Consider the following 27285-nt stretch of genomic DNA (forward strand, 5'->3'; position numbering starts at 1 on the left):
TCCTTTGGAAAGAATACATATTGGAGTCTCATCATTGGACAACCTGAAATATATCAAGATTTTTCTCTAACATAACAGCATGGTTCACAAAAGCAGATTACTTTCAGTTACAGTTATCCATGTGTACAAATGGGAATATAATGGCATGTTTGCATTGTTGTTAGGGTTTTTTGCTGAGATTCAGGAGCACTGATTCAGTGGGCATGATCCCCATAAGGTACATGGCTGCTATTGATACCCACTACTTCACTCAACTGACTAGTGCAGGTGGTGGGGAAAAGCTGCACGAATTCATGCAATGTGGAGGGTGGGGGTAGAGAAGTCTTCATCTTCCTGAGAACCATATGTGTGGAGTCATGTGTACACCTGCAGAACCAGATGTAAATGTTCCTAATGTAACCAGTGGTACTCTTACCCCTGGAGTTTGGGGCCAAAGTCCAGGTCCTCCACCCCCTTGGGGCCCCCCAAATCCTCTTTAGACTGCGCTGGGTGGTGTGGTCTCAGCTGGCCTGCACTGCGCCAGGCAGCCAAGTGTGATTATGACCTATGCCGGGTGCTTTAGAGACAGAGTGGGGAGTGGGGAAAGAAAAATATGGGATGGGAATATGTTAAGTTGCGTGTTGAAATGTTTCTGCTATTGCATATTTGCATAAATATACCCCACATGTTAAAAAAAACTGTGTTTGTCACGGTGTGTGTGTGTGTGTGTGTGTGTGTGTGTGTGTGTGTGTGTGTGTAGGGAGAAGATGCTTAACTTGCAGTGGGAGGGGGGCATCCAGCAGTGGGTGGCCTCCAAAGGTCCATTACGTCCAGGCTCCAAAATTTCCCAAGTGCACCTCTGAATATAACGGTTTTATACTGATCTTTCTCCTCCCTTTTCTGGTTAGAGTCCAGTAAATATGGTTTGATACTTTCTAGGCAGCTTGTTCAGGCCTATTGATTTTCCTAGACTGTGTACCTCTTGGTTTTTCCCCCTTTTGCCAATATATTTGATATATCAAGACCAAATTACATATTACATTAAGCATGTAGATTAGCTTTTGAGTGTTTTTGATGTTAATAATCAGCCTTGGAGATTGTGTGGTCTGGATTAGGATTATGGAAGGGGTAGATGGTGATGCTATCATGAATCAAAGGGTTTTAGAAATTATTTTGGAAGAGCTGCTACCACCTCCTAGGAGACTCTGCAGGCAGGGATCCTCACAGGAGATCCAAATTAACTTTTGACTAGGGTGGGAACAACTGCCTGCAGATATCTCCTCCTCACCATGAAGTGAGTTGAATCTATTCTCCCCTTTCTTTTCTATGGCCTAAGAGTGAAGTGTGGAAAAACACATGGGGGGGAGATCCTTTGGTTGCCAAAGTACTCGGTTGACTCCCATTGGTCCAATTTAAAAATAATTCTTATTAGGATATGGGAAAGGGGAAAGCATTCGGGTAGAAGAAATCAGGTAAGTAGCAAAAAGAAAATAAGCATTGCTTAAAGTACTAACTAGTCTAAACATGGCACAAAGTCTAAGCATTTTAAAGTCCAAAGCATCTTTAAGTCCAAGATTTATACTCAGACCCAGTCATGCAAGAGCAACCCAAGTTGGTAGAGCTAAAATTCATAGAGTTCTTATGTTGAACTCTGCAGGCTCAGGACAGTGGGGTGAGGGGGAGTTTGGATCACCAATTAGGAGTGGGTAGACACGCAGGGAGTATCTAGCCCCTGTGCAATGGAAAGCAATTCTCCCACATTCTCTCATCTGTGGGGGAGAGAACCCCCACAGGTGGAGTTTGGTGACAGGTGTTCTGCACATACACTCTTCACACATGGTGGGCCACTGACAGGAGAGAATGGGAGGGTTTTTGACAGACTGTGACAATCAACAGGGAAGTTTCCTGTTTAGAGAGATGCTCGCTTATTAATTAATTAATTAATTAATTAATTAATTAATTAATTACATTTATAAACCGCCCCATCCACAGGCTCTGGGCAGTGTACAACAACTTTTTTTAAAGACATAAAACCCACAATTCAAACACAATGCTAAAACAATATAAAAACAATTCAAAAATGATTAAAACTATTTAAAACCAATTAAAATACTTTTAAAAACAACAACACTTTACAAGCCTTGGAAGGCCAGGCCAAATAAATAGGTTTTTAGGGCTCTCTTAAAGGCCAAGAGCGAGCCTAAAGTGCGGATATCTGCCGGGAGTGCATTCCATAGGCCAGGAGCAGCTACAGAAAAGGCCCGGTTCCAAGTTGCCACCAGATGTACCAGTGGTAACTGGAGACGGACCTCTCCTGATGACCTCAACGAGCGATGGGGATCATACCGAAGAAGGCACTCTTAGGTAACCCAGACCCAAGCCATTCAGAGCTTTAAAGGTAATAACGAGCACTTTGTATTTTGCCCAGAAACGTATCGGCAGCCAGTGCAGCTGTTTTAAGACAGACATAATATGGTCTCTCCGGGTTACCCCAGAGACCAATCTGGCTGCCGCATTTTGAACTAACTGAAGTTTCTGAACTATGTACAAAGGCAGCCCCATGTAGAGCGCATTGCAGTAGTCGAGCCTGGAGGTTACTAGCTGAGGCACCAATGTTTTGAGATTGTTCTCTTCAAGGAATAAACGCAGCTGTCGAATCAGCCAAAGCTGATAGAAAGTGCTCCTGGCCATAGCCTCCACCTGAGATACCATGGTGAGGTCTGGATCCAACAGCACTCCCAAGCTGCGTACCTGTTCCTTTGGCGGGAGTGTAACCCCATCCAACACAGGAAGATCTAACTCATCCCTTAAATTCTGATCCCCCACAATGAGCACTTCCGTCTTACTTGGATTCAGCTTCAATTTGTTATCCCTCATCCAGCCCATTACTGCCTGTAGGCAGGCATTTAGGGAGTGAATGCCATTTCCTGATTATGAAGAAGATGATGATAAGGATAAATAGATTTGGGTGTCATCAGCATACTGATAACACCCTGCACCAAATCTCCTGATGACCTCACCCAGTGGTTTCATGTAAATATTAAAAAGCATTGGTGACAAAATGGAGCCCTGAGGGACTCCATATAATAGCTCCCATTTTAAAGAGAAACTGTCACCAAGCTCCACTATCTGGAATCTGCCTGTGACATAGGAGCAGAACCACTGCAAAGCAGTGCCTCCTATCCCCAATTCCCCCAGGTGATCTAGAAGGATACCATGGTCGATGGTATTGAATGCTGCCGAGAGATCCAAAAGAACCAACAGAGTCACACTCCCTCTGTCGATTCACCGGTAAAGGTCATGCATCAGGCCAACCAAGGCAGACTCAACCCCATATCCCACTTTAAAGCCAGTTTGAAATGGGTCTAGATAATCAGTTTCCTCCAAAACCGCCTGGAGCTGGTTAGCCACCACTCTCTCAATCATCTTACCCAACCATGGGAGATTGGAGACCGGCCTATAACTGTCCAACACTGAGGGATCTTGGGAAGGCTTCTTAAGAAGTTGCCTCCTTCAAACAAGGAGGCATCCTACCCTCCCTCAGTGGTAAGTTAATGGTATTAACTAAGCCATCCCCAACAATCTCCCTGCTAGATAAAAGCAGCCAGGTCGGGCAAGGATCCAGAGAACAAGTGGTAGGCCGCACCGCCCCAAGCAGCTTGTCCACGTCATCATGCATCACAGATGCCTTATGAGGGTTACATGCCAGCTAATGACAGATGTAAGCTAGTAGCTAAACAAGGGATGTTTAAAGAGACAGGACATTTGCTCCTAAAGAGGCTTTAACCTTCTCCCTCCACTATGGTCTCATTCAAGATCTGTCCCCCTTCTCAGATATTTCCTCAGGAGTCACTGATTTTGAACAAGAAAACACAAACTGCAAGGGCCAAACTATGCACTCAACATAATGAGTTTGACCCTGAGAGTCTCTTTGACTGTGAATTAGCTGTAAGAGAAGATGTGAATAGGTTCCTGACATGCTTGTTGGTATTTGTGAATGAGCCTTTGGAAAGAGCATCCTGGGACCCTTTCCTGCTTGGTAGATAATTTACTGGCAGTGTAACAGTGATGGTCCTTCTGATAGTTGTGAACAACCAAATGCTTCTGAACTTCCCTTTTGTTTCTACAGGAGAGTGAAAGTTTAGCAGATGCTGAGGAAAGGTGTGAAGGGCTCATCAAAAGCAAGATTCAGCTTGAAGCGAAAATCAAAGAGCTGACTGAAAGGCTGGAAGATGAAGAAGAGATGAATGCTGAGTTGACTGCAAAGAAGAGGAAACTGGAAGATGAGTGCTCAGAGCTGAAGAAAGACATTGATGACCTAGAGTTAACATTGGCCAAAGTGGAGAAGGAGAAGCATGCAACAGAAAACAAGGTGAAAAGAGACTAAAGAATCATCCTGATCTTATGATACCTCCCAGTTCTTTACCCCACCCCATAATAGTAAATATTAAAATGTCAATCAAATCAGGAGAAACAGGAATGCAAGAGAAGTGAACAAACCTTTATTAAACTCAAGAAAGTAGTGGTGATGGGTGGCTATTGGCTCATTCTTTCATTCAGCATGTTGCAGCAGCTGGAGCTTATTTGGTTTGGATATGGGGCACCCAGATCCATATCTCTGTGGTACCATGAAAAAGGATAGTGTTCAGGCTTAGGTAGAAACTAGATCTAAATAGTCTATTGCAATTTTAGAAATTAGTTAGCCAACAAACATAGATTAATATTTAAGCTTTTGTTTAATATTGAGGATTGTGTGTTTGCTGTTTCGGCATATTAATTTGTTAATGTATTCATTCAGCCATGGTTTCTGTCCAGCTGGGCCCCCAAAGCTCATGCCTCTCTGACTCCCCGCTTAAAAATGAAGTCCTCTTGTTTCAGCTTCTTGGAGTCATTCTTGAAACTTTTGTTGTTATAGAATAGATGTAGTCTGTTCCATTTGACACCATGATTCCTAGTGGTCCTGCTAGATAATGCTTAGATTTCTTTGCATATAGTGAGGAGGAAAGTAATACTAAATTATGCTTTTTCGATAATGAATCCTGGTTATCTATCCTTGTTAAATGCTGACTAATTGAAGTGACTTGACCATGATTGCCCTAACATTCAGGTTTCACACAGTTCCGCTGGGTTCATGAATCCTGGTTAGCTTTTTAACCAGGATCCTTGTGATTGTGTAAACCAGCCATAGATCAAAGCTCAGAAGGAATTTCTGAGTATGATCTCATTAGCCAACATTCTGTCTAGTCTAACCATGGTGGTAAGAAGCCACCGGAACTGCTGTTCATGTAGCAGCCCTGGGACTGTTGCGAAGGTGGGTTATTAAGGGTTATTATTATTAACCCTGCTATTAAGATTAGGCTCATCTGTAACTATAGTGTTGTTCATCATTATGATCTTAACAAACACCAGCCTTTGTGATTTCCTCACAATTAAGCTATGAGGTCTATGTAGCCAGTTGTTGTGGTCAGGAAATTCCTCTAAAATGGAGATGATTTTTGTTTTTAGGTTAAGAATCTTACCGAGGAGATGGCAGCTTTAGATGAAAACATCTCCAAGCTGTCTAAGGAGAAGAAAACCCTCCAAGAGGCTCACCAGCAAGCCTTAGATGACCTCCAGGCTGAGGAAGACAAAGTCAATACTCTGTCCAAAACAAAATCAAAACTTGAACAACAAGTAGATGATGTAAGAGGATGTTTTAGAATAAATGAATGTTTCAGACAAATTGCTTGGGAGGGCAGGAAAGATATCGATGCAGAGAAATGAAGTCTACTTCAAGACATATTCTGATGTTATGTCATTGAAAAGTGATTTATAAATAATAGTAATATGTATAAATAGTATCAGTGCTGATCGTTATCCATTGTTAACCTGCCAGTCTGCACTGGAACAGTAATCTCCTCTGTGTGTGCTTGGCTTCATTGCAGATCCAGTGTCACCACAGGGCCTGCGATGCAGACCTATGAGGCAATGTGATGTTCCATTTAATGGATTTAAAAGAAGCATATTTTCCACTGTCATCTTCTCTGGGAGTTTTGCCTGTTTGTTTGGCCCAAATCAACACCAGTAGTCACTTTAAGCATTTTTTTGTCCTTCCCTTTCTTCTTGTTGCAATTGCACAAATGTTTAGAGACTGGATGAAATATGTTCATTTAACACTACTAATGAATTATATTTTGCTATTAGGGGGGAAAAACTGGAACCCACCCCAGGCTGAACTGTAATTGTGTCATAAATTGCAAGAGTCATGTATGAATGTTTGGGTGTGGTGTGGTGGTGGGGAGATAACTTTTTTCAGGAGTCCAAATCTTGCTCACTTTTTTGTTTGTTTTGCACATGTGCATTCTCATACTGCTGCTTGGCAATTGTAGTGTAAGGATTTAGGGGCCCATCCTACCCACCCAACATGCAAATAAAGCAAATGAACCATTAAAGACACAAAAGAATGCCTCCCCAGGGTGTAAGAGGGAGCTGAGGGGATTGGACAGATCCTGCCTGATTCTGCGCCTTCTTATCAAATGCAAGATCAAGATTTAAGGCATTCATCCTGCATAAACTAGCAGGACAAAAAAAGAAAGCAAGGCTTTCCCCTAAAAGGGATCTAAAGGATTTGTTTTCTTGGCAGTTGGACCTGTGTGATTTGCTCTTGCAGAAGTCACATTTCTATTGTGCTTGCCCTGCATGCACTTGGGGTGTTTGGAGGAGTCACAGTATTGATCTGTAAAGTACACATCAATTAAAATTCAAACCAATATCAGCACTGAAAAATGGTCCACACAGTCACCAACACAGCAATTGTCTTCTGGAGCACCTAATCTGAGAAATGCCGACCATACAGATCCAGAATAGGCACATATACCCATAATATTCTCAGTTCAAATGTTATTAGGGGCAAGAGAGCTCACTTGCACATTACAAGGTAGTACATTCATATTATGAGCAGGGTATTATCAAACTTTAAGGCCATCTACACACACACACACACACACACACACACAACACTTGGCCAATACCTCTTGGTCTTTGGGAGTAATAGAAAACCCAGAGACTGAATTCTGATTGTGGCACTATAGTCCTCACATGGTTTTAGGAGACCCAAGACTTAGAAGAATCAATTTGGAGGCCCAAAGAGACATGTGTACGCCTCTGAACCTTCAAGACACCTTTTTTCCTCTACATGCTTATCTTTTCCTTGCCTGCTGTTCAGACATCCCTGTATTATTTTAGCTTGAAGGGTCACTGGAGCAAGAGAAGAAGCTTCGCATGGATCTGGAGAGATCTAAGAGGAAGTTAGAGGGGGATCTGAAGATGTCTCAGGAATCCATCATGGATCTGGAGAACGATAAGCAGCAAATGGATGACAAACTGAAGAAGTACACTGCTAAGTTTCTGATGTGTATTTGGGTCTAAAATTTGACCTTTCCTACTGAAAACTTACTTTTCCTGTTTCTCCTTCTTTAGGAAAGATTTTGAAATCAGTCAGTTACAAGGCAAAATAGAGGATGAACAGGCTCAAAGCTCTCAGCTACAGAAAAAGATTAAGGAGTTACAGGTACAGTAAAACAGAGATACTTTTGTGTATATTTTGTGACTAGGACATCTCAATTTAAGGTCATGTACACGTTCAGTGGCTGTATCTTCATTATGATTCTAAAATTATACTCCTACTCAAGAATGAGTATGCACACACCAAGTTGCACAAAGAAACTGGACAGAACATTCTGAAATATATGAATGTTTAAAAATATATATATATTTGCACTGTTTTTAATGTTGAATACTCTTAAACACATTTTAGCTGTACTAAAATAATATTTTAACACTTCTTCAGGTGCTAACTCCTACTGGAGGTTAGCTATCATTAAGGCTATTCTAACTTTTAGCATTGTTTAGATTATAAAATCACATGGCATGGTCCAGTTAAAATTAGGTACTTTTAAATTCATCTCATTTCAGTGGAAGAACTAATTAAGCACCTGGTTTTCCTAGTCTTCCCTCTCTTCCTTATCCATACATAATTTTGGCATTTAAAAAAAATGCAGTTATATTCTCTCACTAAAGTCCACACATCTTTAAAAAGCTTAACTTCAGAGGATTGTGCCCACAGATCTTAACTGTGTAGCTTCTTCAACCAATTGACTATTGCCTCATGCAATGAAAAAAGATCAATGTTCAAAACCATATTAAATTCACTTTTTGTAAGGAAAATAATAACATATGGGCTGTTATCCCTAGACATGTGCATCTCAAACCTAAAACCTGTTCATCTTATTCCCTAAAGGCCCGTATGGAAGAACTTGAGGAGGAGATTGAGGCTGAGCGTGCATCTCGAGCCAAAGCAGAGAAGCAGCGGGCTGACCTCTCCAGAGAACTTGAAGAGATCAGTGAGCGGCTGGAGGAAGCTGGTGGGGCAACCGCAGCTCAAGTTGAGATGAACAAGAAACGTGAGGCAGAATTCCAGAAGATGCGTCGGGACCTTGAAGAGGCCACTCTGCATCACGAAGCTACAACTGCTGCCTTACGTAAGAAGCATGCAGACAGTGCAGCTGAACTTGGGGAACAAATTGATAACCTGCAACGCGTGAAGCAGAAATTGGAGAAGGAGAAGAGTGAGCTGAAGATGGAGATTGACGACCTTGCTAGCAACATGGAGTCTGTCTCCAAAGCCAAGGTAGAGTGAGTGAGTGTGTGTATGTGTACTGTATATTCCATATTTCCATTGCCATTGTGCGGCTGCTTGTTCCCCTATAGTTTCTGATGTATTGAAACACATCTTTTCATTTTTAAAAACATTTACAAAGAGTAATCTGGAAAAGCTGTGCCGTGCTCTTGAAGACCAGTTCAGTGAAATCAAGACAAAAGATGAAGAGCATGTACGGCTGATCAATGATCTGAACACCCACAAAGCACGACTGCACACCGAGAATGGTGAGCATTTATCTTGGCATCCTAGTCATGTTACTTGTACTTATATTGTCTCTGTCTTATCATGCTAGCCTTAAAGGAGTGGCAATCATGTGGGGGAAGGCAGGAGCAATCCTGTCTCCTCACCCCCACCCCAGCCTTCCCCAGCCCCGGGAAAGGAGGTCATGTGTACGACCTCCTTGTCCTGGAAATTTGGGGTATTAAGTATTCAGTTTGAGAGTGAGGATTTTATTTGCAGGGATGGGACTCATCAAAATAATTCCCAGATACAAAATTACAAATGCAAACATCAGAAACTGGCCCCTGCTGCCTTCTCTTTCCAGCCCCTATACCAGTTTGTGCTAATACTGCTACTATGCATTGAAACAAAAGACAAGTAGGCAACATAAAAGCCTTGTGAGAAGATACAAACACCCCCCACCCCCACCTGAATCAACATACATAACCACAGGCCACCCAACAAACCTTTGGCCTCAATTAATTTCTGAACACCATAGTTGAGCATGACGCTTCATGGAATCTATTTATAGTCTTTGGGTGCAGTTTAGAGAGAGTTTGATATGCTTAAATGTAACTCAGATCTGTGGTAGTTAAGCACACAGATAAGGACTTAAATCCCATTGATTGAGCTTGTTCTAGATTGTGCCAATTTTTCCAGGATGTGGAAGAAGCAAGAATAACCCTAAAACACTGGTTCGTCTGCAGTTGCCACTGGCTTGTCTTTATTTATTTGCTGCCCCAAGGCTTTGGAATGCACTCCCTGCTGAAATAAAAAATTGTCATCTCTTACAATTTTTTAAAAGGCAGTCAAGACACATTTGTTCTCCCAGGCTTTTAATTAGATACTGTTTTGATAGTTTGATGGTTTTTAATAGTTTTGATGTTTTACATCTTACATTCCTGTAATGTTTTATCCTTTTTGTTTGTTGTATTGTATAAACTGCCAAGAGACATGTTTTGGTGGTATACAAATATGTTTAATAAGTAAATAAATAAAATAAAATAAAATAAGTATACTTGAGCAGGGTACTGAGAGAAGACTAGCATACATCTAAGTTTGGGGCATCATTATTTAGAAATTTATAAATCATATAAGATCATAGGAACATCTATTTTCAAAGGACATCAGGTGGGTGTAAAAATTATCCTGATATCAAGTGGCAGTGCCTCAAGTGACATAAAGGGCATAACAGTGACATGACATAGGAGTGACATAAGAATGACGTATCAAGTGACATATAGGGCATAAGAGGCTGAGGCCAATGTGAAGACTGACATCAGAGAGTCTATTTAGGATTAGTATTTTCAACAATGCAGCCTGTGACTATACAAATATTTTTCCATTAGGTGAATTTACTCGACAACTAGAAGAGAAAGAATCTTTGATTTCTCAGTTGATCAGAGGTAAACAGGCCTTCACCCAGCAGACAGAGGAGCTCAAGAGGCAGCTGGAGGAAGAAAACAAGGTGATTTTTCTCTTAATAGTTTAATCTGCTGTGTCACATCTCAGAAAATTGAGGGATGAATCATCCAGGTATAAAGAGGTAGAAGCGACAGGGAACAGCAGAAAGAAGCAATAACATGATCAAAACTGATTTCCAGCTGGCATAGACTGATGAAAATTCAAGGGCAAGTTACAAATATGAATACAGCAACACATGCAACAAGGAACAGTAAAACAGATGCTTTTGCCAACTCTTTCATTGCAATGGAAAAAGGTGTGATAACTATAAACTGTAAAATCACTTTTTCCACACAATAAGATTAGCTCATAGAAGTCACTGCAGTCACAGCTTGATGGAGGCTACAGAGTGCAAAATAATGGAATAAAAAGATGATTAATACTTAGAAAGCAATATTGAAAAACTTTCATTCGGTATAAAGAGCAATAGAAACTGGCTGATGTGATGTGCTCTGCGATGTTGGCACATCGCGATGCAACAACACGTGGGCACTTCTGTTGGGCTACTTCCATCATTTCCAGTGGAAGTAGTGCTGCACAAGTGCCCACGTGCTGTTTTAAATAGTTGCATGACTGTCTGCCTCCACAACACCCCTAGTTCTGCCTTTCATATGCATAGCAACCCAGGTGTGTATATGTGTGTGTGTGTGTGTGTTAGAAATACCAGTGTTGGTGTGCGCATCACGCCAGCCACAGAAACATTTCTTTTTGGGTATAGATCAATAGGCCTTCTTGTAAAAATCAATATGGAGTGTCCAATTGGCTTCTAGTATATATAGGAAAAAGCATCCTTGAAGCTCACTAAACAAATATCCAGTCCCAGATCTCATATAAGACCTTACTAGCAGCTGACAGGTGTAAACCTCCTGATGAAAACAAGCTGCCCCTGTAGTCACCACCACTCCCATCCAATTATGCTCCCTTAGGCAAAGAACGCGCTGGCTCATGGCTTGCAGTCTGCTCGCCATGACTGCGACTTGCTCCGAGAGCAGTTTGAAGAGGAGCAGGAAGCCAAGAGTGAACTACAGAGAGCCCTGTCCAAGGCCAACAGTGAAGTGGCCCAGTGGAGAACCAAGTATGAAACGGATGCCATTCAACGCACAGAGGAATTAGAAGAAGCCAAGTATGTACTGGGGAAGAAGTCATGGAAGCACTTGGCAGAGGAGGATTTGTGTCTTTTCCAGTATGGGGACTCCATGCTTTGAGACACCAAATCCTATGTTATTCCTAGTTTCAACTGCAGTCACAACCTGTTTCTGGTCATCCTCTATAATAAAGAGCTTGAGTGTGATCCCATGTCCCTGCCCGTGTCTTTCTCGGCCGTTCTGGGCATGCGCGGAGCGGAGCGCATGCCCAGAACGTCCAAGAAAGATACGGCCACAGGGACACGGCGGCCATGCTGCCTATGGGGAGGGCAGAGGCGGCAGCGGGGGGTCCGGGAGGGCAGAGGCAGCAGCGGGGGGTCCAGGAGGGCAGAGGCGGCAGCGGGAGAACCGGGAGGGCAGAGACGGCAGCGGTGGGAATAAAAAACAGCAGCGGCAGGGAGATGAGAGCGGGGAGAAGAGACCGGCCTGACCACAGTGGCGGAAACAAAATGGCGCCAATAGCAGCTCCAGCCCAGCCGCGGAGAAGGAAAAGGGAGCGGCGACGGGACCAGTAGAAGTAGACCAGCACTCCCCCCCCCCAGCCTTATCCTCTTGCAGCTCTACTGCTGGCGGAAGCGATGGTTGGTGATTGCGGGGCCGGCCCGGCAGCAGATGGGCAGCCCGCAGTGGGCCCCGATACCAGGGGCTGAAGTGGGAATGGGGGGAGCGGTGGCTGTCTGGCAGCCGCCCGCAACGACGGGGGTGGCCACAGCAGGCCGCGGCCAGCATCGGACCCAGTCGCCGCCTCCTGCTGCTGCTTCGCCGCTGCTTCCAGAGTAAACTGTTTGCCGCCCTGGAGAAGGAGCGGCGGGCCGGTAAGAAAGAAAAAAAATTCAGGGGGGGGAAGGGCAGGGGGAGGGGCAAGAGGGAGTAGGGCAGGGGGGAGGGGCAAGGGTAAGAGGGAGTGGGGCAGGGGGGAGGGGCAAGGGTAAGAGGGGGTGGGGCAGGGGGAGGGGCAAGGGCAATAGGGAGGGGCAAGGGCAAGAGGGAGTGGGGCAGGGGGAGGGGTGAGGGCAAGAGGGAGTGAGAAAGGGGGGAGGGGGGACGGCAACAGGGAGTGGGGCAGGGGCAAGGGGCAAGAGGGAGTGGGCAAGGGGGAAGGGCAATTGGGAGTGCAGCAGGGGAAAGGGGCAAGAGGGACTGGGACAGGAGGGTGAGAGGCAGGGGAGGTTGAGAGAGAGGGCTGGGAGGGGGAGGGAGGGCAAGAGATTGGGGTGGGTGGGAGGGGAAGAGAGGCAAGAGTGTGGGGCCAGAGGAGGAGTGGGCCCAGCCGGGTTGAGGAGAGGGGAAAAACGTAACCCAACTAGCGCCCGTTATTTTAACGGGCTTAAAAAACTAGTGTTATATAATAGCTGCATTGTTCAAAAGCCTTCTCGGTGCAGTTGTCTTACCTCTGCTTACCTTATTTCTTTCTTTTTATACTAACCCCATCCCCAGGCAGCTCTTGCCTTGCCCAAGAGTCAAAACCTTCATCCTGTCATCCAGGCTGTTTCACAGACACTCCTTTCAATGTGTTTCCCTTCTACATCTTTCCAAACTCTTCCATCCAGCCACTTCAGGCTTTGTGTCAATTCCCCTCTTCCTCCAAAAGGCTGTTAGGAAACTGCGTTTGGTATGCATCATGGGGTTCTTTGCCTTTTAGGAAGAAACTGGCTCAACGCCTCCAAGAATCAGAGGAACAGATTGAAGCCGTCAATTCCAAATGTGCTTCTCTGGAGAAGACCAAGCAAAGGTTGCAGGGAGAAGTTGATGATCTCATGATTGACGTGGAGAGGTCAAATGCAGCCTGTGCAGCACTGGACAAAAGGCAGAGGAACTTTGATAAGGTCTCATATTCTTACTGGGTAGCAGACAGTTAGAGACATGTATAGGAAGGAAGATGCAGTCCGTGCCAGTTTGCAGCTTAAACCCTGAGAATTTGCAGAGCTTCTTTTGGCAGTTCTGTGAATTCAGCACAATGTTTATGTGCCAGTAGCTTAATTCCCTCTTTACTTGTATATTTATTTGGTGTCATTCTAGCTTGCACCTAAAAAGCAGCACGAGTCCCTGTAGTGGTGGTGGTACTACTACTACTACTACTACATTTATTTATTTATTTATTTATTTATCAAATTTGTACACCGCTTCGAACTTTCATCTCTGGGTGGTTAGCAATAGCATAGCACAAGTTAAAAACATATACAAAAACTAAAAACAATTTAACAATTTAAAAATAAACCAAGAATTTAAACCTAAAAATTTAGGAAGCTGAGAAAGCATGGGCAAAAAGATGGGTTTTCAAGTGGTTTTTTTAAATTGCCAGAGATGGGGAGGATCGTATCTCAGCAGGGAGCACATGCCACAATCTTGGGACAGCAACCGAGAAGGCCTGTCTCTGTGTAGCCACCAAACGAGTTGGTGGTAACTGGAGACGGACCTCCTCAGATGATCTCAATGGGTGGTGGGGCTCGTAGTGAAGAAGATGCTCTCTTAAATACCCAGGGCCTAAGCTGCTACTTCTATGCTACTTTTCAAGTTCTCAAAGTGGTTTACAAAGAAAAATATATAATAAATAAAGGTGGCTCCCTGTCCCCACAGGACTCACAGTCTAAAAAGAAACATAAAGTAGACACTAGCAACAGCCACTGGATGCTGTGCTGGGCTTGGGTAGGGCCAGTTGCTCTCCCTCTGCTTAATATGAGAGATTTACCACTTGAAAAGGTGCCTCTTTGCTCAATTAGCAGGGGTACTAGCAGTAGTGATGGTGGTCATAAACTGAGATTGTTTAAAACAGGCACTCTCTAGAAGAAACAAACCTATGCTGGAGAAGCTCCCGTAGTCAAGAGTGTTGCTCCACTGCCACTCTATGACGGCTATGGGCACAGAGGTGAACTCTGAGGTCATCAGTGGGCCCTTGGCAGCTGCCTGGCAATGTAGACCCCAGATGCTGGCTCTGCAAGCTGGAGCTGAGGAGGAACATAGAACAGCACATGGTGCGATGATTTTTCAGCCCACTAAGGAGCAAATGGAACTTATGAAAGGGGCATCTGTAGTAGTAGCATTCCTTCTCAGTCAAATACCTGGATAAAGCAAAGTGGTTAACTGCAAAGTTACTTTTATCTTTCTTCTTTTTCTATTTCTGTTATCTTGTTGGGAAAATAATAAAAAGATTTTTTTAAACCCAAAGTGTAGGGCTGACAGCATATTTCTATGCTACATATCTATGTATTCTCTAGGTGCTAGCCGAATGGAAGCAAAAGTATCAGGAATGCCAAGCTGAACTGGAGTCTGCCCAGAAAGAATCGCGATCTCTGAGTACTGAAATCTTCAAAATGAAAAACGCTTATGAGGAGGTGCTGGACCAGCTTGAGACTGTCAGGCGAGAAAACAAAAACCTGCAACGTAAGCTGCTTTCCCCTTCAGCCCTTAGGGCTTCCACTTGCCCCCATTTACTAGCTCCTGATCCCGAAACAATAGATGGGATCCTGTGGAGGATCTGTGCAAACAGAAGGGCACTTCTGCTCATGCAGGGGATGGGATTTCCGTCAACTCTCCCTTCAGTGGTGCTATTCCGGAGATTCCCCAACTCCCAGGAGTGACTTTTGTTGGCCGGGGATGGGGTGGTGGGGTGGTGGTGGTGATGCCAGTGCCAGAAGCTGTAGAATGGAGGAGGGAGCAGGAAAGCACCATTCTACAAGTGAAGCACCTCTCATGGTTTTCTAGATCCCAACAAAAGCCTGTTGCTTTTACAGCTTCAGAGAGTGAGGAATCATTCAGGAATGGTAACTCCAAACCCCACTGCTGTAGAGCTTTGTTCTCCTGCCCCACCCCCCATCGAAGAAAATTCTAGGAGCTGTCTCAGGATGAATTGTGGCAGTCTGAAGGCCACCCCTCCCTGCCTCCCCCCCCGCCTCCCTCCCCCCCCCTCTCTCGCACACACACGTCCATCACTTGATGGCAGCAGCATCAAGTGATGATTTAATAGTAATGATACTACTTAGCAATTGTATAGTCCTTTGGAATGCATTATCTTGTAATCCTTAGAACAATCCTGTAAGATAATTATGCCATATTTCAGCTGAAGTTCAGAGGCAGTGGCTTGCTCATTGAATAGGCGAGGTTTGAAATGGGGAGTTTCTGGGTTGTCACTCAGTCTCTACGTTACACCAGCATAGATTTGCTGGTGTAACTCAACCATGACTGATCAAGCACTGCAGGCAGAACTTTTATACCACTTGGGTGCAATGTTTTTCCACTGAGTCACTTTACGTATCATCAAGTGATGGAGTAATCAAGTGATGAAGAGTAAAGAAATCAAGAGATGGCCATGCATATGTGAACTGATTGTTAACTATGGATGTAAGTGGCAGTGGTTACTGCTTGTGCCTTCTGTCTCTTAAAAGTTATAAAGTGACCTAAAAACATCACATTTCATGGAGCATCATCTCCCATGAGTTGCAGAGGTTCTACTCTAGATATTATATGTTTGGGAATTAAGATCTATAGATGCAGGGCTTTCTTGATAGTAGGTCTGCTAGTCAACTACTTGAGCAATTTTGGTTGCCAGCACAAAACATTTCCATATTGTCAAACTTTTAAAAGCATTGATATGAATACCTATACATGTCTATTAATGATACATTTATGATTGTCTGGTTTTATTTTAGTGATATATATCTTTCCTTTCCCGACCAGTGGTTGGCATAATATGTCTGACAGCAATCTAACAAAAACATAATTAAAATACCAAATAAAATAATCTCAGAACAATATTAAAGTTGCAGGAAAAATTCAAAACCTTCATTGAATTAAACCAGAATTGTAAAAAGGCATTTTGGAATAAAAATATCTTTAGGTCTGTTTGAAAGGGGTGAAAGGAAAGGTCAGTCACACCTCCCTGAAAAGCACATTCCACAAGTTGGGCATTGCCACTGAAAAAGCCCCATCCTTGGTACCTGCCTAAGAAATCCCAGACAAAGAGCCCTTTCTCACAATCAGTGAGAAAGGGATTGAAGGGGCGAGGGGAGGAAGCACTGAAAAGCTTACCTCCCTTGCAGATGATCCCCTGGTCTTTGCGGGGCTGGCAGATCTCCTGCCCAGATGATCGCCGGCTGCCCCTGGCAGTGCAGAGGGTTGGGGGCCAGGATGCGTTGCCCCGGCCTCCAGAACTCGAGTGCATGGTGCATTATGGGGATTTCCCCAGCCGCCCGTCAGTGTCACAGCATTGGCTGAAAGTAGCTGATGCTGCCACACGATTAACAAAATGGGGCTAAGGGAGCGCCCACTCCCTTAACCTTGTTTAAGCAGGTGGCTGCCTTGGTGGGTTTGCCACCAAGGAGCTACTGGGATCAACCGGTTGGTTCTTATATGCGGGCAAAACTGGGCTTGGTTTCCTTCCTTGGTTTGCCTGCGTGTGAGAACAGCCTCAAAGTGAGCAAGATTGCTGGGCTTGTGATGCCAGTGTCATTGGGCTTGGGCAGATTTGTATGGGAGTTGGCAGTCCCTGATATATCGTAATTGATTAATTAGTGTTAATTGAGTCATAACAGTTATAAGTAAAGAAGATGGGCACAATTCAACAAACCACAATTTAGCCTTTCAACGTCCTTTGATTTTAATGGGAAAGATTGAAGCATATGTTTAACTCTCTCACTGAAATCAATAGGGTTTTAAAATGCTTAATTTGGGCTGGATTGTGACCATTGAGTTGGCACAAAAGTGTTGTATAAAGTGATGATAAGCTGAACATTTATGTAAAATGCAAAGTCTGCTTTTGACTGGAAAATCTTTTGTCAATAATAGACTGTACTGCAGATACTCAATCTTTGATTCAATTGTACTGTAATGTTAGATATATGATAGTAATAATGGTGATTATAATGGTAAATTGGATTATGCCTGTCTGCAGAGGAAATTTCTGACCTGACTGAGCAGATAGCTGAAGCTGGGAAAAGCAACCACGAACTGGAGAAAGCAAAGAAACAGATTGAGCAAGAAAAGTCAGACCTGCAAGCTGCCTTGGAAGAAGCAGAGGTGAATAGAGCAACACTTGGGAGACAATATGAATTGGGGTTCACTATAGGTGGTGTGTTTCTGCCCTCCAGAGGCAGTTCAGTGATAACCGCAGGTCAGGAAGCACAGCTCAAAAAAACAAAAAAACAACAACAAAACCCTTCTCCAGCCCATTGTCTGAACTGTTTTTTTCATTGTTTTGTTATACTGGTGACAACATTTTTGATGAGGCTCTTAGAGTCTTGTCTTACAAGGACTTAGTCTTCTGTTGCTGTTGCTGTTGGCAACATGTTTAGAAATTGCTCATAACTATCAAAAAGTTGTTCTTCTTCAGTGATGCACGAGGGCATGGAACTTAGCCTTGATGGACTAATTAACTGACCAAATATGTGCATCTGATAGACAACCATAACCATTTCTTGATAAATAGTTTATGTTTATTTCTTATTTCAAAAATAATGGTGTTTAATGAACACAGATCTTTTTGAAAGGACTTATTTCCTTAATTGATGGCAATGTTCAGTTTTAGTTTTGTTATGTGTATTGCACCTCCCTGTGGTCTTTGGATTTGTATTTATTTATTTATTTATTTATATTATTATTATTATTATTATTATTATTATTATTATTATTATTATGTCTTTCTTTGGGGAAAGTACAGAAAATTAAAAAGAAAATAACTTGCCATCAAAAAGCCTTAGAAGGATAGTTAGTGCCACCTGCTGACTAGAAATAGAATGCATGATTAAATTGAGAAGGCCCATTAGCTCCATATTACAAAGTGCTGGAGGCAGACAAGTCAAATCTTGGAAACTAGAAAAGCTAATTGCATTTTTCCCACATGACTGGGAGGCTGGGCTGGGCAGACATCTAAGAAACTGGAGCTCACAAGAGTCATGTTTATTCTAATGCTGATGTATCAAACTTTCATTTTATTTTGATATACATCAATTTTTGTTTGTTTTTAAAAGATTTAAAACTTGGGTTTCAAGATGAAACCCTTGTAATATGTAATATTTCCCCCCTTTTTATTATTATTAAGAAGAGTTATGATTAGGGAGTGACCTTTTAAAATGTGTTTTCCTGTTATTTGGAAGGGTGATCTCGAATTGTCAGTATCCTACCCACAGCAAACATAATTTATTTATTTTACTATTTATTTATTCAGTTTATATACTGCCCTTCCAAAATGGCTCAGGGCAGTTTACAACAGGATAAAAACAATTAAAACCAGCTAACAATTAAAATCAGAACTATAAAACAATAATGTCGTCTCTGACTAGAGCAATCCCTGGAGTCTGTGGCTCATCCATTTTCATAGTATATATGGTTCTTTGTGGTCTCTGTGCAGACACACCTAAGGGATCTGTGTTGACTTTTGTCAGAGGTCAAAGCTTGAATGAGGTCTTTGCTCATTTGGAGTTCTGCAACCTAAGTTTCCCTGCCTTGCATTGCCAACAGGACATAAGCTCCATACCACTGAGTCACAAGCACTGCCTTTTATGTCCCAGTGAAGAACACAAGATTGAATCCTGTGGGTATTGTTAACACTTTACCAAGCAGGCATAGCTCAGTTGATCTACCTGGCTACACACCACTTTCATTCCTCTTTCACTCCTGTGCTGTGAAAGCACTTCTCCTACCCAAGCCAAAGGACATCCCCTTCCAATCTAAGCCCCTGAGCCACACCAAGCAAGCATGACTTCCTAACCATCACTACCCCATTCAGTTCCATTATCCTCTGATTCTTCCTTGCTTGGCTGCATATCACCTCTGATCACTGGGACCTCACAATTTTTCTCATTGGCTACACAGTTAGATTCCACTTCTTTACCCTTCAAGGTCAATTGAGGACTACTTGCCTTTTATTCCCACTGTGCTCTCCCTTACTGCACCCAGCCAATCTCTAGAAAGTTCTGAATGATGATCTGCACAGGCACAGATCCCATAAGACTCATAGAACATCAGTTACAGCTCAGCAATTTGTTCTTGTAAAAATGTCGTATGAAGAATCATAATGAATTATTTTGTCTAATGGATGAAAGGGCTCTTTAGAACATGAAGAGGGGAAAATCCTGCGTGTCCAACTAGAGCTGAACCAGGTGAAGTCAGAGATCGATAGGAAGGTTGCAGAGAAGGATGAGGAAATCGAACAACTTAAGAGAAATTACCAGAGAATGGCAGAGTCCATGCAGACTACACTGGATGCTGAAGTCAGGAGCAGAAATGATGCTCTGAGACTTAAGAAGAAGATGGAAGGAGATCTCAATGAAATGGAAATCCAGCTGAGCCATGCCAACCGCCAAGCTGTAGAGACACAGAAACACCTGAGGAATATTCAAGGACAACTCAAGGTCAGCCAAATCACATTCATTTGCACCTACCCTTGTAATGACTTGCTTGTATTGATTCTGCAGTGGATGGATGGGTGATGTGACCAGTCTGGAGAATAATAATAATATTTATTTGTTTGTTTGTTTATTTATTTATTTATTTAATATACCGCCTGACTCCAAAGGCTCTAGGTGGCTCACAAAAATAAACACAATAGAAACAGAATAAAACCAACTATTAAACAACAATTGAAAAATCCAAAACATTCAGAGATCACTAAAATCCTGGCTAAAAAGTGTGTCTTAAGGGCTCTCTTAAATGTTGGTAAAGATGTTAAGCCACAAATGTCTATAGGGAGCGCATTCCACAACCCAAGAGTGACCATGGAGAAGGCCCACTCCCGAGTTACCACCAGATGACTTTTCTTGATGATCTGAATGTGTGGTGGGGATCATGCAGAAGAAGGAGCTCTCCCAGGTCCTAAGCAGTTTAGGGCTTTAAAGGTAATTCCCAGCACTTGGTATTTTGCCCAGTGAGTATTGGGAGCCAATACAGTTGCTTTAAAACAGGCATAATATGTTATCTTTGAGACACCCTGGAGACCAGTCTAGCCACTGCATTTTGAACCAACTGAAGTTTCCAAACTACATATAAAGGCAGCCCCACGTAGAGTGCATTGCAGTAGTCAGCCCTAAAGGTTACCAGAGAGTGCCCCACAGTTTTGAGATCATTATCTTCAAGGAATGGAAGTAGCTGTTGTATCACCTGAAGCTGACAGAAAGTGCTCCTGGCCATAGCCTCAGCCTGAGAAACCAGAGTGAGCCCTGGGTCCAGAAGCACTCCCAAGCTACATACATGTTCCTTTGTGGGGAGCACAACCCCATCCAGAATGGGAAGATCAATCTCATTCCTCTAAATATGACACCCAGTACCTCTGTCTTGCTAATTTGTTATCCCTCATTCAGTCCATTACTGCCTGTAGGCTGGCATTTACCCACCCCCAGCACAGTACCTCCAGTGACAGTTGCTCATGTCTATCTTATTTTTCTTTTAGATTGTGCACCCTATGGGGACAGGGATCCATCTACTTATTATTTCTCTTTGTAAACCACCCTGAGCCATTTTTGGAAGGGCGGTATAGAAATTGAATTATTATTATTATTTCTTGTTTACACAGTCAGAGAGGTGTTATTGACTGGTTTGTTTTATCCAGACATCGAGTCCTTCCCAAGGACCTGGGATGGCTGAATTTTATTGTCAATTGTTATAGATATCGTTGCAGAATATAGGCTGTTCCAAAAGACCTTGAAGAGCACCTCAACACCATAGGGGCCACAGAAATAATAATAATAATAATAATAATAATTATTATTATTATTATTATTATTATTATTATTATTATTATTTAGGGGGGTTATGCCATTTCCTGGTGATGATGTCATGGAGAAATAGATTTGGGTGTCAACAGCATATTGATAACACCCTGCTCTAAATCTCCTGATGAGCTCACCCAGCGGTTTCATGTAGATGTTAAAAAGCATCAGAGATACGATGGAGCCCTGAGGGACACCATACAATAGCTCTTGTTTCAGAGCAACTATCTCCGAGTGACATCATCTGGAATATATTTGAGAGATAGGAACTGAACCACTGCAAAGCAGTGCCACTTATTCCCAAATCTCCCAAACGATCCAGAAAGATACCATGGTCAATAGTATCGAAAGCCACAGAAAGGTCCAAAAGAACCAACACAGTCACACTCCCTCTGTCCACTCCTTGGTAGAGATAATCCATCAGGCTGACCAAGGCTGTCTCCACCACATATCTCAGTCTAAAGCCAGTTTGAAATGGATCTAGTTAATCAATATAATCTAAAACTTCCTGAAGTCGATCAGCCACCACCCTCTCAATTATCTTGCCCACCCAAGGAAGATTGGAGACTGGCCTATAATTATCCATCACTGAGGAGACTAGGGCAGGGTTCTTAAGCAAAGGCAATTGCCTCTTTCAAACATGGAGGCATCCTGCCCTATCTCAGTGAGGCATTTATGATTAACTAGGCCATCTCTAACAACCTCCCTGCTAGATGTTATAAGCCACATTGGGTATGCATCCAAAGGACATGTGGTAGGCCGAACACCTCCAAGGAGTTTATCCACATACTCAGGAGTCACAAATTGAAAATGATCCATTCTAACTGAACCAGAGGAGATACTGAACACCTCTGCAGTTGACCCTGCCATAACCATGGAGTTCAAGTAGGCTTGAATGCAAGATATTTTATCTGCAAAAATGTTTAAAGCATCACAGTGGGATAATGAAAAATACAGATCTAGTTTCAGAGAAGAGGGGACCTGAGTCAATCCCTTCAGAACTCTGAACTCTGCTGGATGCAAACTTGCAGATACAATACATGCAGAACAGAATCACTCCTTTGCTGCATGTATTGTCACAGAATCAGCGTTCAAATGGGCTTTGTGCAGTGTCTTATCAGATTCAAGGCAAGTCTTCCTCCACTTACGCTCTAGCCTTCTTCTATATCATTTCAGCTTCCAAAGCTGTTCAGTATACCATGGAGCTAGTTTTGAAGCAGAGTGGAGAAGGTGCTTTGGTGTGATAGTGTCCCTATTCCAGATTTCCACCAGGGCATCAACAGAATCACCAGAAGAACCAGGGGCATATCTAGAGTAGGGCAGGCAAGGCACATTCCCTGGGCACAACTTGAAGGGGGGGGCACCATTTTTTAAAATTAAAAAATAATTTAATGGCTGCTAAAAACAAAATGGCCACCGTGCATGCTCAAATGGCCTCTGTGAGGCCCTAGGCCATGCCAGGCCTTGCAGAGGCCAATTGAGCATGAGCGGTGGCCATTTTGTTTTTGGCAGCCATTTAAAAAAAAAAATATTTCTAAAAATGGCCACCGCACATGCTCTAATGGTCCCTGCGAGGCCCTCAGCCTGGGACAGGCTGCAGCGGTGAATTAAGAGGCTGGCAGGGGGAGGGGGGACCTTACAGATCCCCCATGGACTTTAGGAAGCCCCCCGAAGTGGCTACAGGTAAAATAAATTTAATTTAATATAATATAGGTTACTGTACACATATTCAGTTTGGCACTATGTACAGAGAATCAGGGCTTGTGAATACTGAGCTGAAGCTTATGAGCTAGGTTTGTATTCATCTGCTCTTACTTTGCTTCTTGTGATAAGTGAGTTAAATGTGGTGTCTTAATAATATGGCTATTAATAGTGAGTTTGTCTTTGAATCAGTGTGAAATCCTTAGTATTAAGGCCCACTGGGAGTTTCTTGCTCTCTTTCTCTCATTTTAACTGTCTTTCTGAAAGACTAGAATATATTCCAAGCAGTGACACAGTTTACTCTGCATATCCTTTAATTATTTTCAGAGTATCTGGGAAAAGTCAAATTCTCCATTTATTTTTAAAACTTATGTAATAGTGATGCTACAATGCATAGTAGAGAATTAGACAGGCACTTCTATTTAGTTTTCCAAGTACACCTCCACATAGTATTTGGGTATTTCATGAGCCGCAGAATACTGAAATTGGTAGTTTTCCAACATTTTTTGGTCTGTCTAGGTCCACTGCTAAATAGTTTTCGAAATATTAAAAGATTAACGAGCTTGACTTGTATTTTTCAGCTGATATTATGGTAAAGTTATCTGAAAGATGGGTGTCAGATGTTTGGACAGGGGGCGCAATTTCCCTTGGCACTATTTTCCCTAGATACGCCTCTGAGCAGAACAAACCCTAAAACCCTCCAAGGCCTCTTGGAATCCTATAGGATCCAACAGCCTTCTTGGGCGGATAGGTCCTCCACTCCTGAAGAGGTGGGTTGTGGCCATGAAAGAAACCTTAACCAGATGGTGGTCTGTCCATGACAATGGAGACACTATAGGAGTCTTCACCCATGGATCACCACCCTGATCTGAGCAAAAGACCAAATCGAGAGTGTTACCAGCAGTGTGTGTTGGCCCCGTGACCAGGTGGGATAGGAGCATAGTTGTCTTGGCTGCTATGAACTTGTGAGCTGCACCAGACAAGCCAGCCCCAAAGTGAACATTGAAGTCACCCAACAACAAAAGCCTGGACGACTCCAGCACCAGCTCGGTGACTAGCTCCGTCAGCTCAGTTAGGGACTCCATTGGGCAACAGTGTGCTCCGTACACCAAACAGAATCCCCAATCTATCCCAAGTTCCCCAGGCCAAAATACACACACTCAATGTGGAAGTCTCACAGGGATTCTGGTAAGGGTGGTTGGAACTACTCACCGAGGCCTGAGAGCTGACGGGACAACATCATGAATTGTATGTTAAAAATTGATAAAGAACTGTTTTGCTTTTCATATATCACAAGAGGGATAGCCAATGGAATAAACAGGCAGCTTGTAGAAAGAAATATGCTTCTACAAAACATTCGTCTTTAGAACTTATTGCCATAAGATGTTATGAAGTTCAAGGTTTTAAAAAGCCAGCAGATTCAAAGGGAACAAGTTTATCAAAGACCATTGACCAAGGCTAGGAGTAACTATGGCAGTCAAATGGCGACTGGGTAATGGAGCTAGAATTTCATAGTGATAGTGCTACAGAAAACTGAATTGTTTTCCAGTGCAGTGTGTGGTTATTTAAGTCAGATAATGTAAAATTAGCTTTGCAGGTGGCTGACGTTGGGCTGATCCACGTTGTCAAGAGTAGATGCCTTTGCTAAGAACAAGCGAGGCAAATACCTGCACTGAACCAGCTAAAAAATGTGGGAAACCAGCTTTTGAGTGATAGAACACTCTTCTTTCTTTGTAGTTGTTTAAATAAAAGCATTAAATCCATTTATTTCTTGCATTTGAATTCTACTCTTCATCCAAAGAGCTCAGTGTGGCAAAACCTTGTGACAGTTCTGTGATTTAGAGAGGGCAACTTACCCCGGATCACCCAAAGAGTTTCATATCTGATTGGGAATTTTTAACCTCCATTTCCCAACCTGAAGCCAGCATTTTTTTCTAAACTCCCCCTCATTTGCTCTCAAATAAATATAGTGGTGTTTAAGAAATCAGTTTCTTGATCCAGGCCAGCTTTTGAAGAATGCATTTACAGCCTAGTCTAGTACTGTAGCGTGGGGTAGAGCATATGCAAAAGAAGTAGGGAAGCATATGCCCAAGAATAGGGAAGCAGGCTGGATTTTTCTGTTATGTAGAAAACAAAAGGACATTCTTTACTAAATTCCAGATGTGTTGACTTTATTTTACTGCCTGGTCCTTCTGTACTACAGTCCCAAATTCAATGGATTTGGTAAACATAAATGATGGTGCCAGGTTGATGTTAACCCCATAATACTTAGAACAAAAGTAGTCAAAAGATTAGAAAAAGGGTGATGATAATGGGATAATAAACTCTCTGACTTTGACCTTTCCGCTCCACCCCCAAATAAACCATTTGGTTAAGCAGTTTCTGCAATTTCAGTTTCAATCTTACTTTCAAACTGCCACAGTATAACAACTCTCAAATGTTCTTAGATGCACCATATTTTCTATACTGCAGGATTCCCAGCTTCATTTGGATGATGCTCTGAGAGGTAATGATGACTTGAAGGAACAGCTGGCTATGGTGGAGCGCAGAAACAATTTGATGACAACAGAGCTTGAAGAGATGCGAGCAGCTCTAGAGCAGACTGAGCGTGCTCGCAAAGTGTCTGAACAAGAACTGACTGATGCCAGTGAGCGTGTCCAGCTCCTGCATTCTCAGGTATAGACTCAGAGAGGTTATACACACGATAGTAAATCCCGGGATTGGAGAGGGCAGGGAGGCAAGGGCCTCCCTAGAGCACATCTCCATACTGCGCAGTGTCCCTGTCTCTAGTTGTGGCAGTGTGGGCTGATGCCGCTATGGTTAGCAAATAGGGTTGGTTTTAGGTATCAAGGCGAGTAAGTGGTTTGTCGAATGTGCCCACAGAACACAAGCCTCCTGAACACGAAGAAGAAGTTGGAGACAGATCTTGCTCAGTTCCAGGGGGAGATTGATGATGCCATTCAAGAGGCCCGGAATGCTGAAGAGAAGGCCAAAAAGGCAATTACAGATGTAAGTGCTCCCCCCTGTAAGCAGCCACTTGAATAGCTGTTTGCAATGCAGCCACATGTTGGTGGTTCCATGTGGCAGCTCAAACCCTCGTGTTCTGTGGTCTGAGATCATGCGATGAAAATTGCCAGTCATGCAGGGACATGCTTCCAGAGCCTTCACATGTACACTTATTGTATCATTCATTCATTCATTTTCTATACTGTCTGATATAGAAATCTCCAGGCGGTGTACAAACTTATTGTTATAAAACAAAATAAAACAGTTAAAATTCATAAAACAGGTACAATCTCAATAAATAAAAACACATTAGAATTTAGATTCAATTAATGTTTTTTTTTCCAATTAAATTAGATTTCACTTCTCAAACAATCATGTATTCAGCTACTTTCATGGGCTTCACTGGTGTGCAGTGTGAAAAGATGACTCCGCCTCAGTTCTCCTGTCTTCAGAGTTGTTGGTCTTTCTGTGCTTGGAAGCCTTTTGCGTTAATACATTGATACTGAACAAGTTTTGTCCAGCTGTTGGTGTCTTTTTTTAGGCTTTGCTCTAGCAAACCTGTAGTTTCTCCTGTCTGAGGAAACTGGGAACGATTCCTCCCAACAAGGCTACTGCTTGTCCATTTTCCCAGTTGGCTGCTGCAACTGGTCCTTCCAAATGATCTCCCCTCTCCTCAGCATATAAATAATGTGGGAAGGGAAATGTTCTCACAGGAGTATTTGGTAATACTATTCAAAGGAAGAGTTTGTATAATCCACCTTGGTTTGTTTACCACATCTCTACTCCTAATCTATCTGGGGCTTTGATCATTTGTTATCAAACTTATAACAATTTATAACATTCTTTGTTTGGGTTTAGAATGCTTCCAACCACACTTTGAAGTGATTATTCCTTTAGTAATCACATTTCTTCAAATACTTCTTGTTCCCCCTTATAGTTGTTTGTGTAAAAGAAAAGCATTCTCAGTCTCTATGCAACTAAAGAGTTTTCTCATTCTCTGCCTTGGAGTTTGAATGAAGGACTGTTATGAAAGGACTACTCTTTGTATTTTTTTCCCCACCATGTGCTGCTGCAGGGCGGTTGGCTGTACAATGTACAGATGCCACTATAGCAACAGCAAGTGATGAAACGAAGAAATGCAACAGATATTCTTTAGACCAAACAAAAGGAAAATAAAACTAACAAAAATTACTCATATATTCCAGTCAAGAGAGGATGCACATTTAAGTAGAAGTGTGGAACCTAACCAACCACAGAAAGACAAACCAAATAAACAGATTGTGTAAACTCATCCTGGTGGGCAAAGGATGCAGAAAATAAACTTGGGAGCTGCAAGATGAGCGCTTATTACCATTCTTGATCTGACTGATTA

General features: G+C 42.8%; 1 protein-coding gene across 1 annotated transcript in view; it reads left to right on the top strand.

The window, feature by feature from the left end:
• The window catches only part of LOC128343485 (myosin-4-like), a 60634-nt gene that overhangs the window by 28648 nt on the left and 4701 nt on the right, over positions 1 to 27285 (top strand). Inside the window, exons 21-34 of the mRNA XM_053292615.1 lie at positions 4109 to 4351; positions 5485 to 5661; positions 7204 to 7349; positions 7438 to 7528; positions 8258 to 8647; positions 8778 to 8904; positions 10249 to 10367; positions 11290 to 11486; positions 13151 to 13334; positions 14724 to 14889; positions 17396 to 17520; positions 19545 to 19853; positions 25380 to 25583; positions 25791 to 25916. Coding sequence (XP_053148590.1) covers positions 4109 to 4351; positions 5485 to 5661; positions 7204 to 7349; positions 7438 to 7528; positions 8258 to 8647; positions 8778 to 8904; positions 10249 to 10367; positions 11290 to 11486; positions 13151 to 13334; positions 14724 to 14889; positions 17396 to 17520; positions 19545 to 19853; positions 25380 to 25583; positions 25791 to 25916 — 2604 coding nt within the window. The remainder of the gene's footprint in view (positions 1 to 4108; positions 4352 to 5484; positions 5662 to 7203; positions 7350 to 7437; positions 7529 to 8257; positions 8648 to 8777; positions 8905 to 10248; positions 10368 to 11289; positions 11487 to 13150; positions 13335 to 14723; positions 14890 to 17395; positions 17521 to 19544; positions 19854 to 25379; positions 25584 to 25790; positions 25917 to 27285) is intronic.

The sequence above is a fragment of the Hemicordylus capensis genome, chromosome 2 (assembly GCF_027244095.1).
Source record: "Hemicordylus capensis ecotype Gifberg chromosome 2, rHemCap1.1.pri, whole genome shotgun sequence".
Taxonomy (NCBI): Eukaryota; Metazoa; Chordata; class Lepidosauria; order Squamata; family Cordylidae; genus Hemicordylus; species Hemicordylus capensis.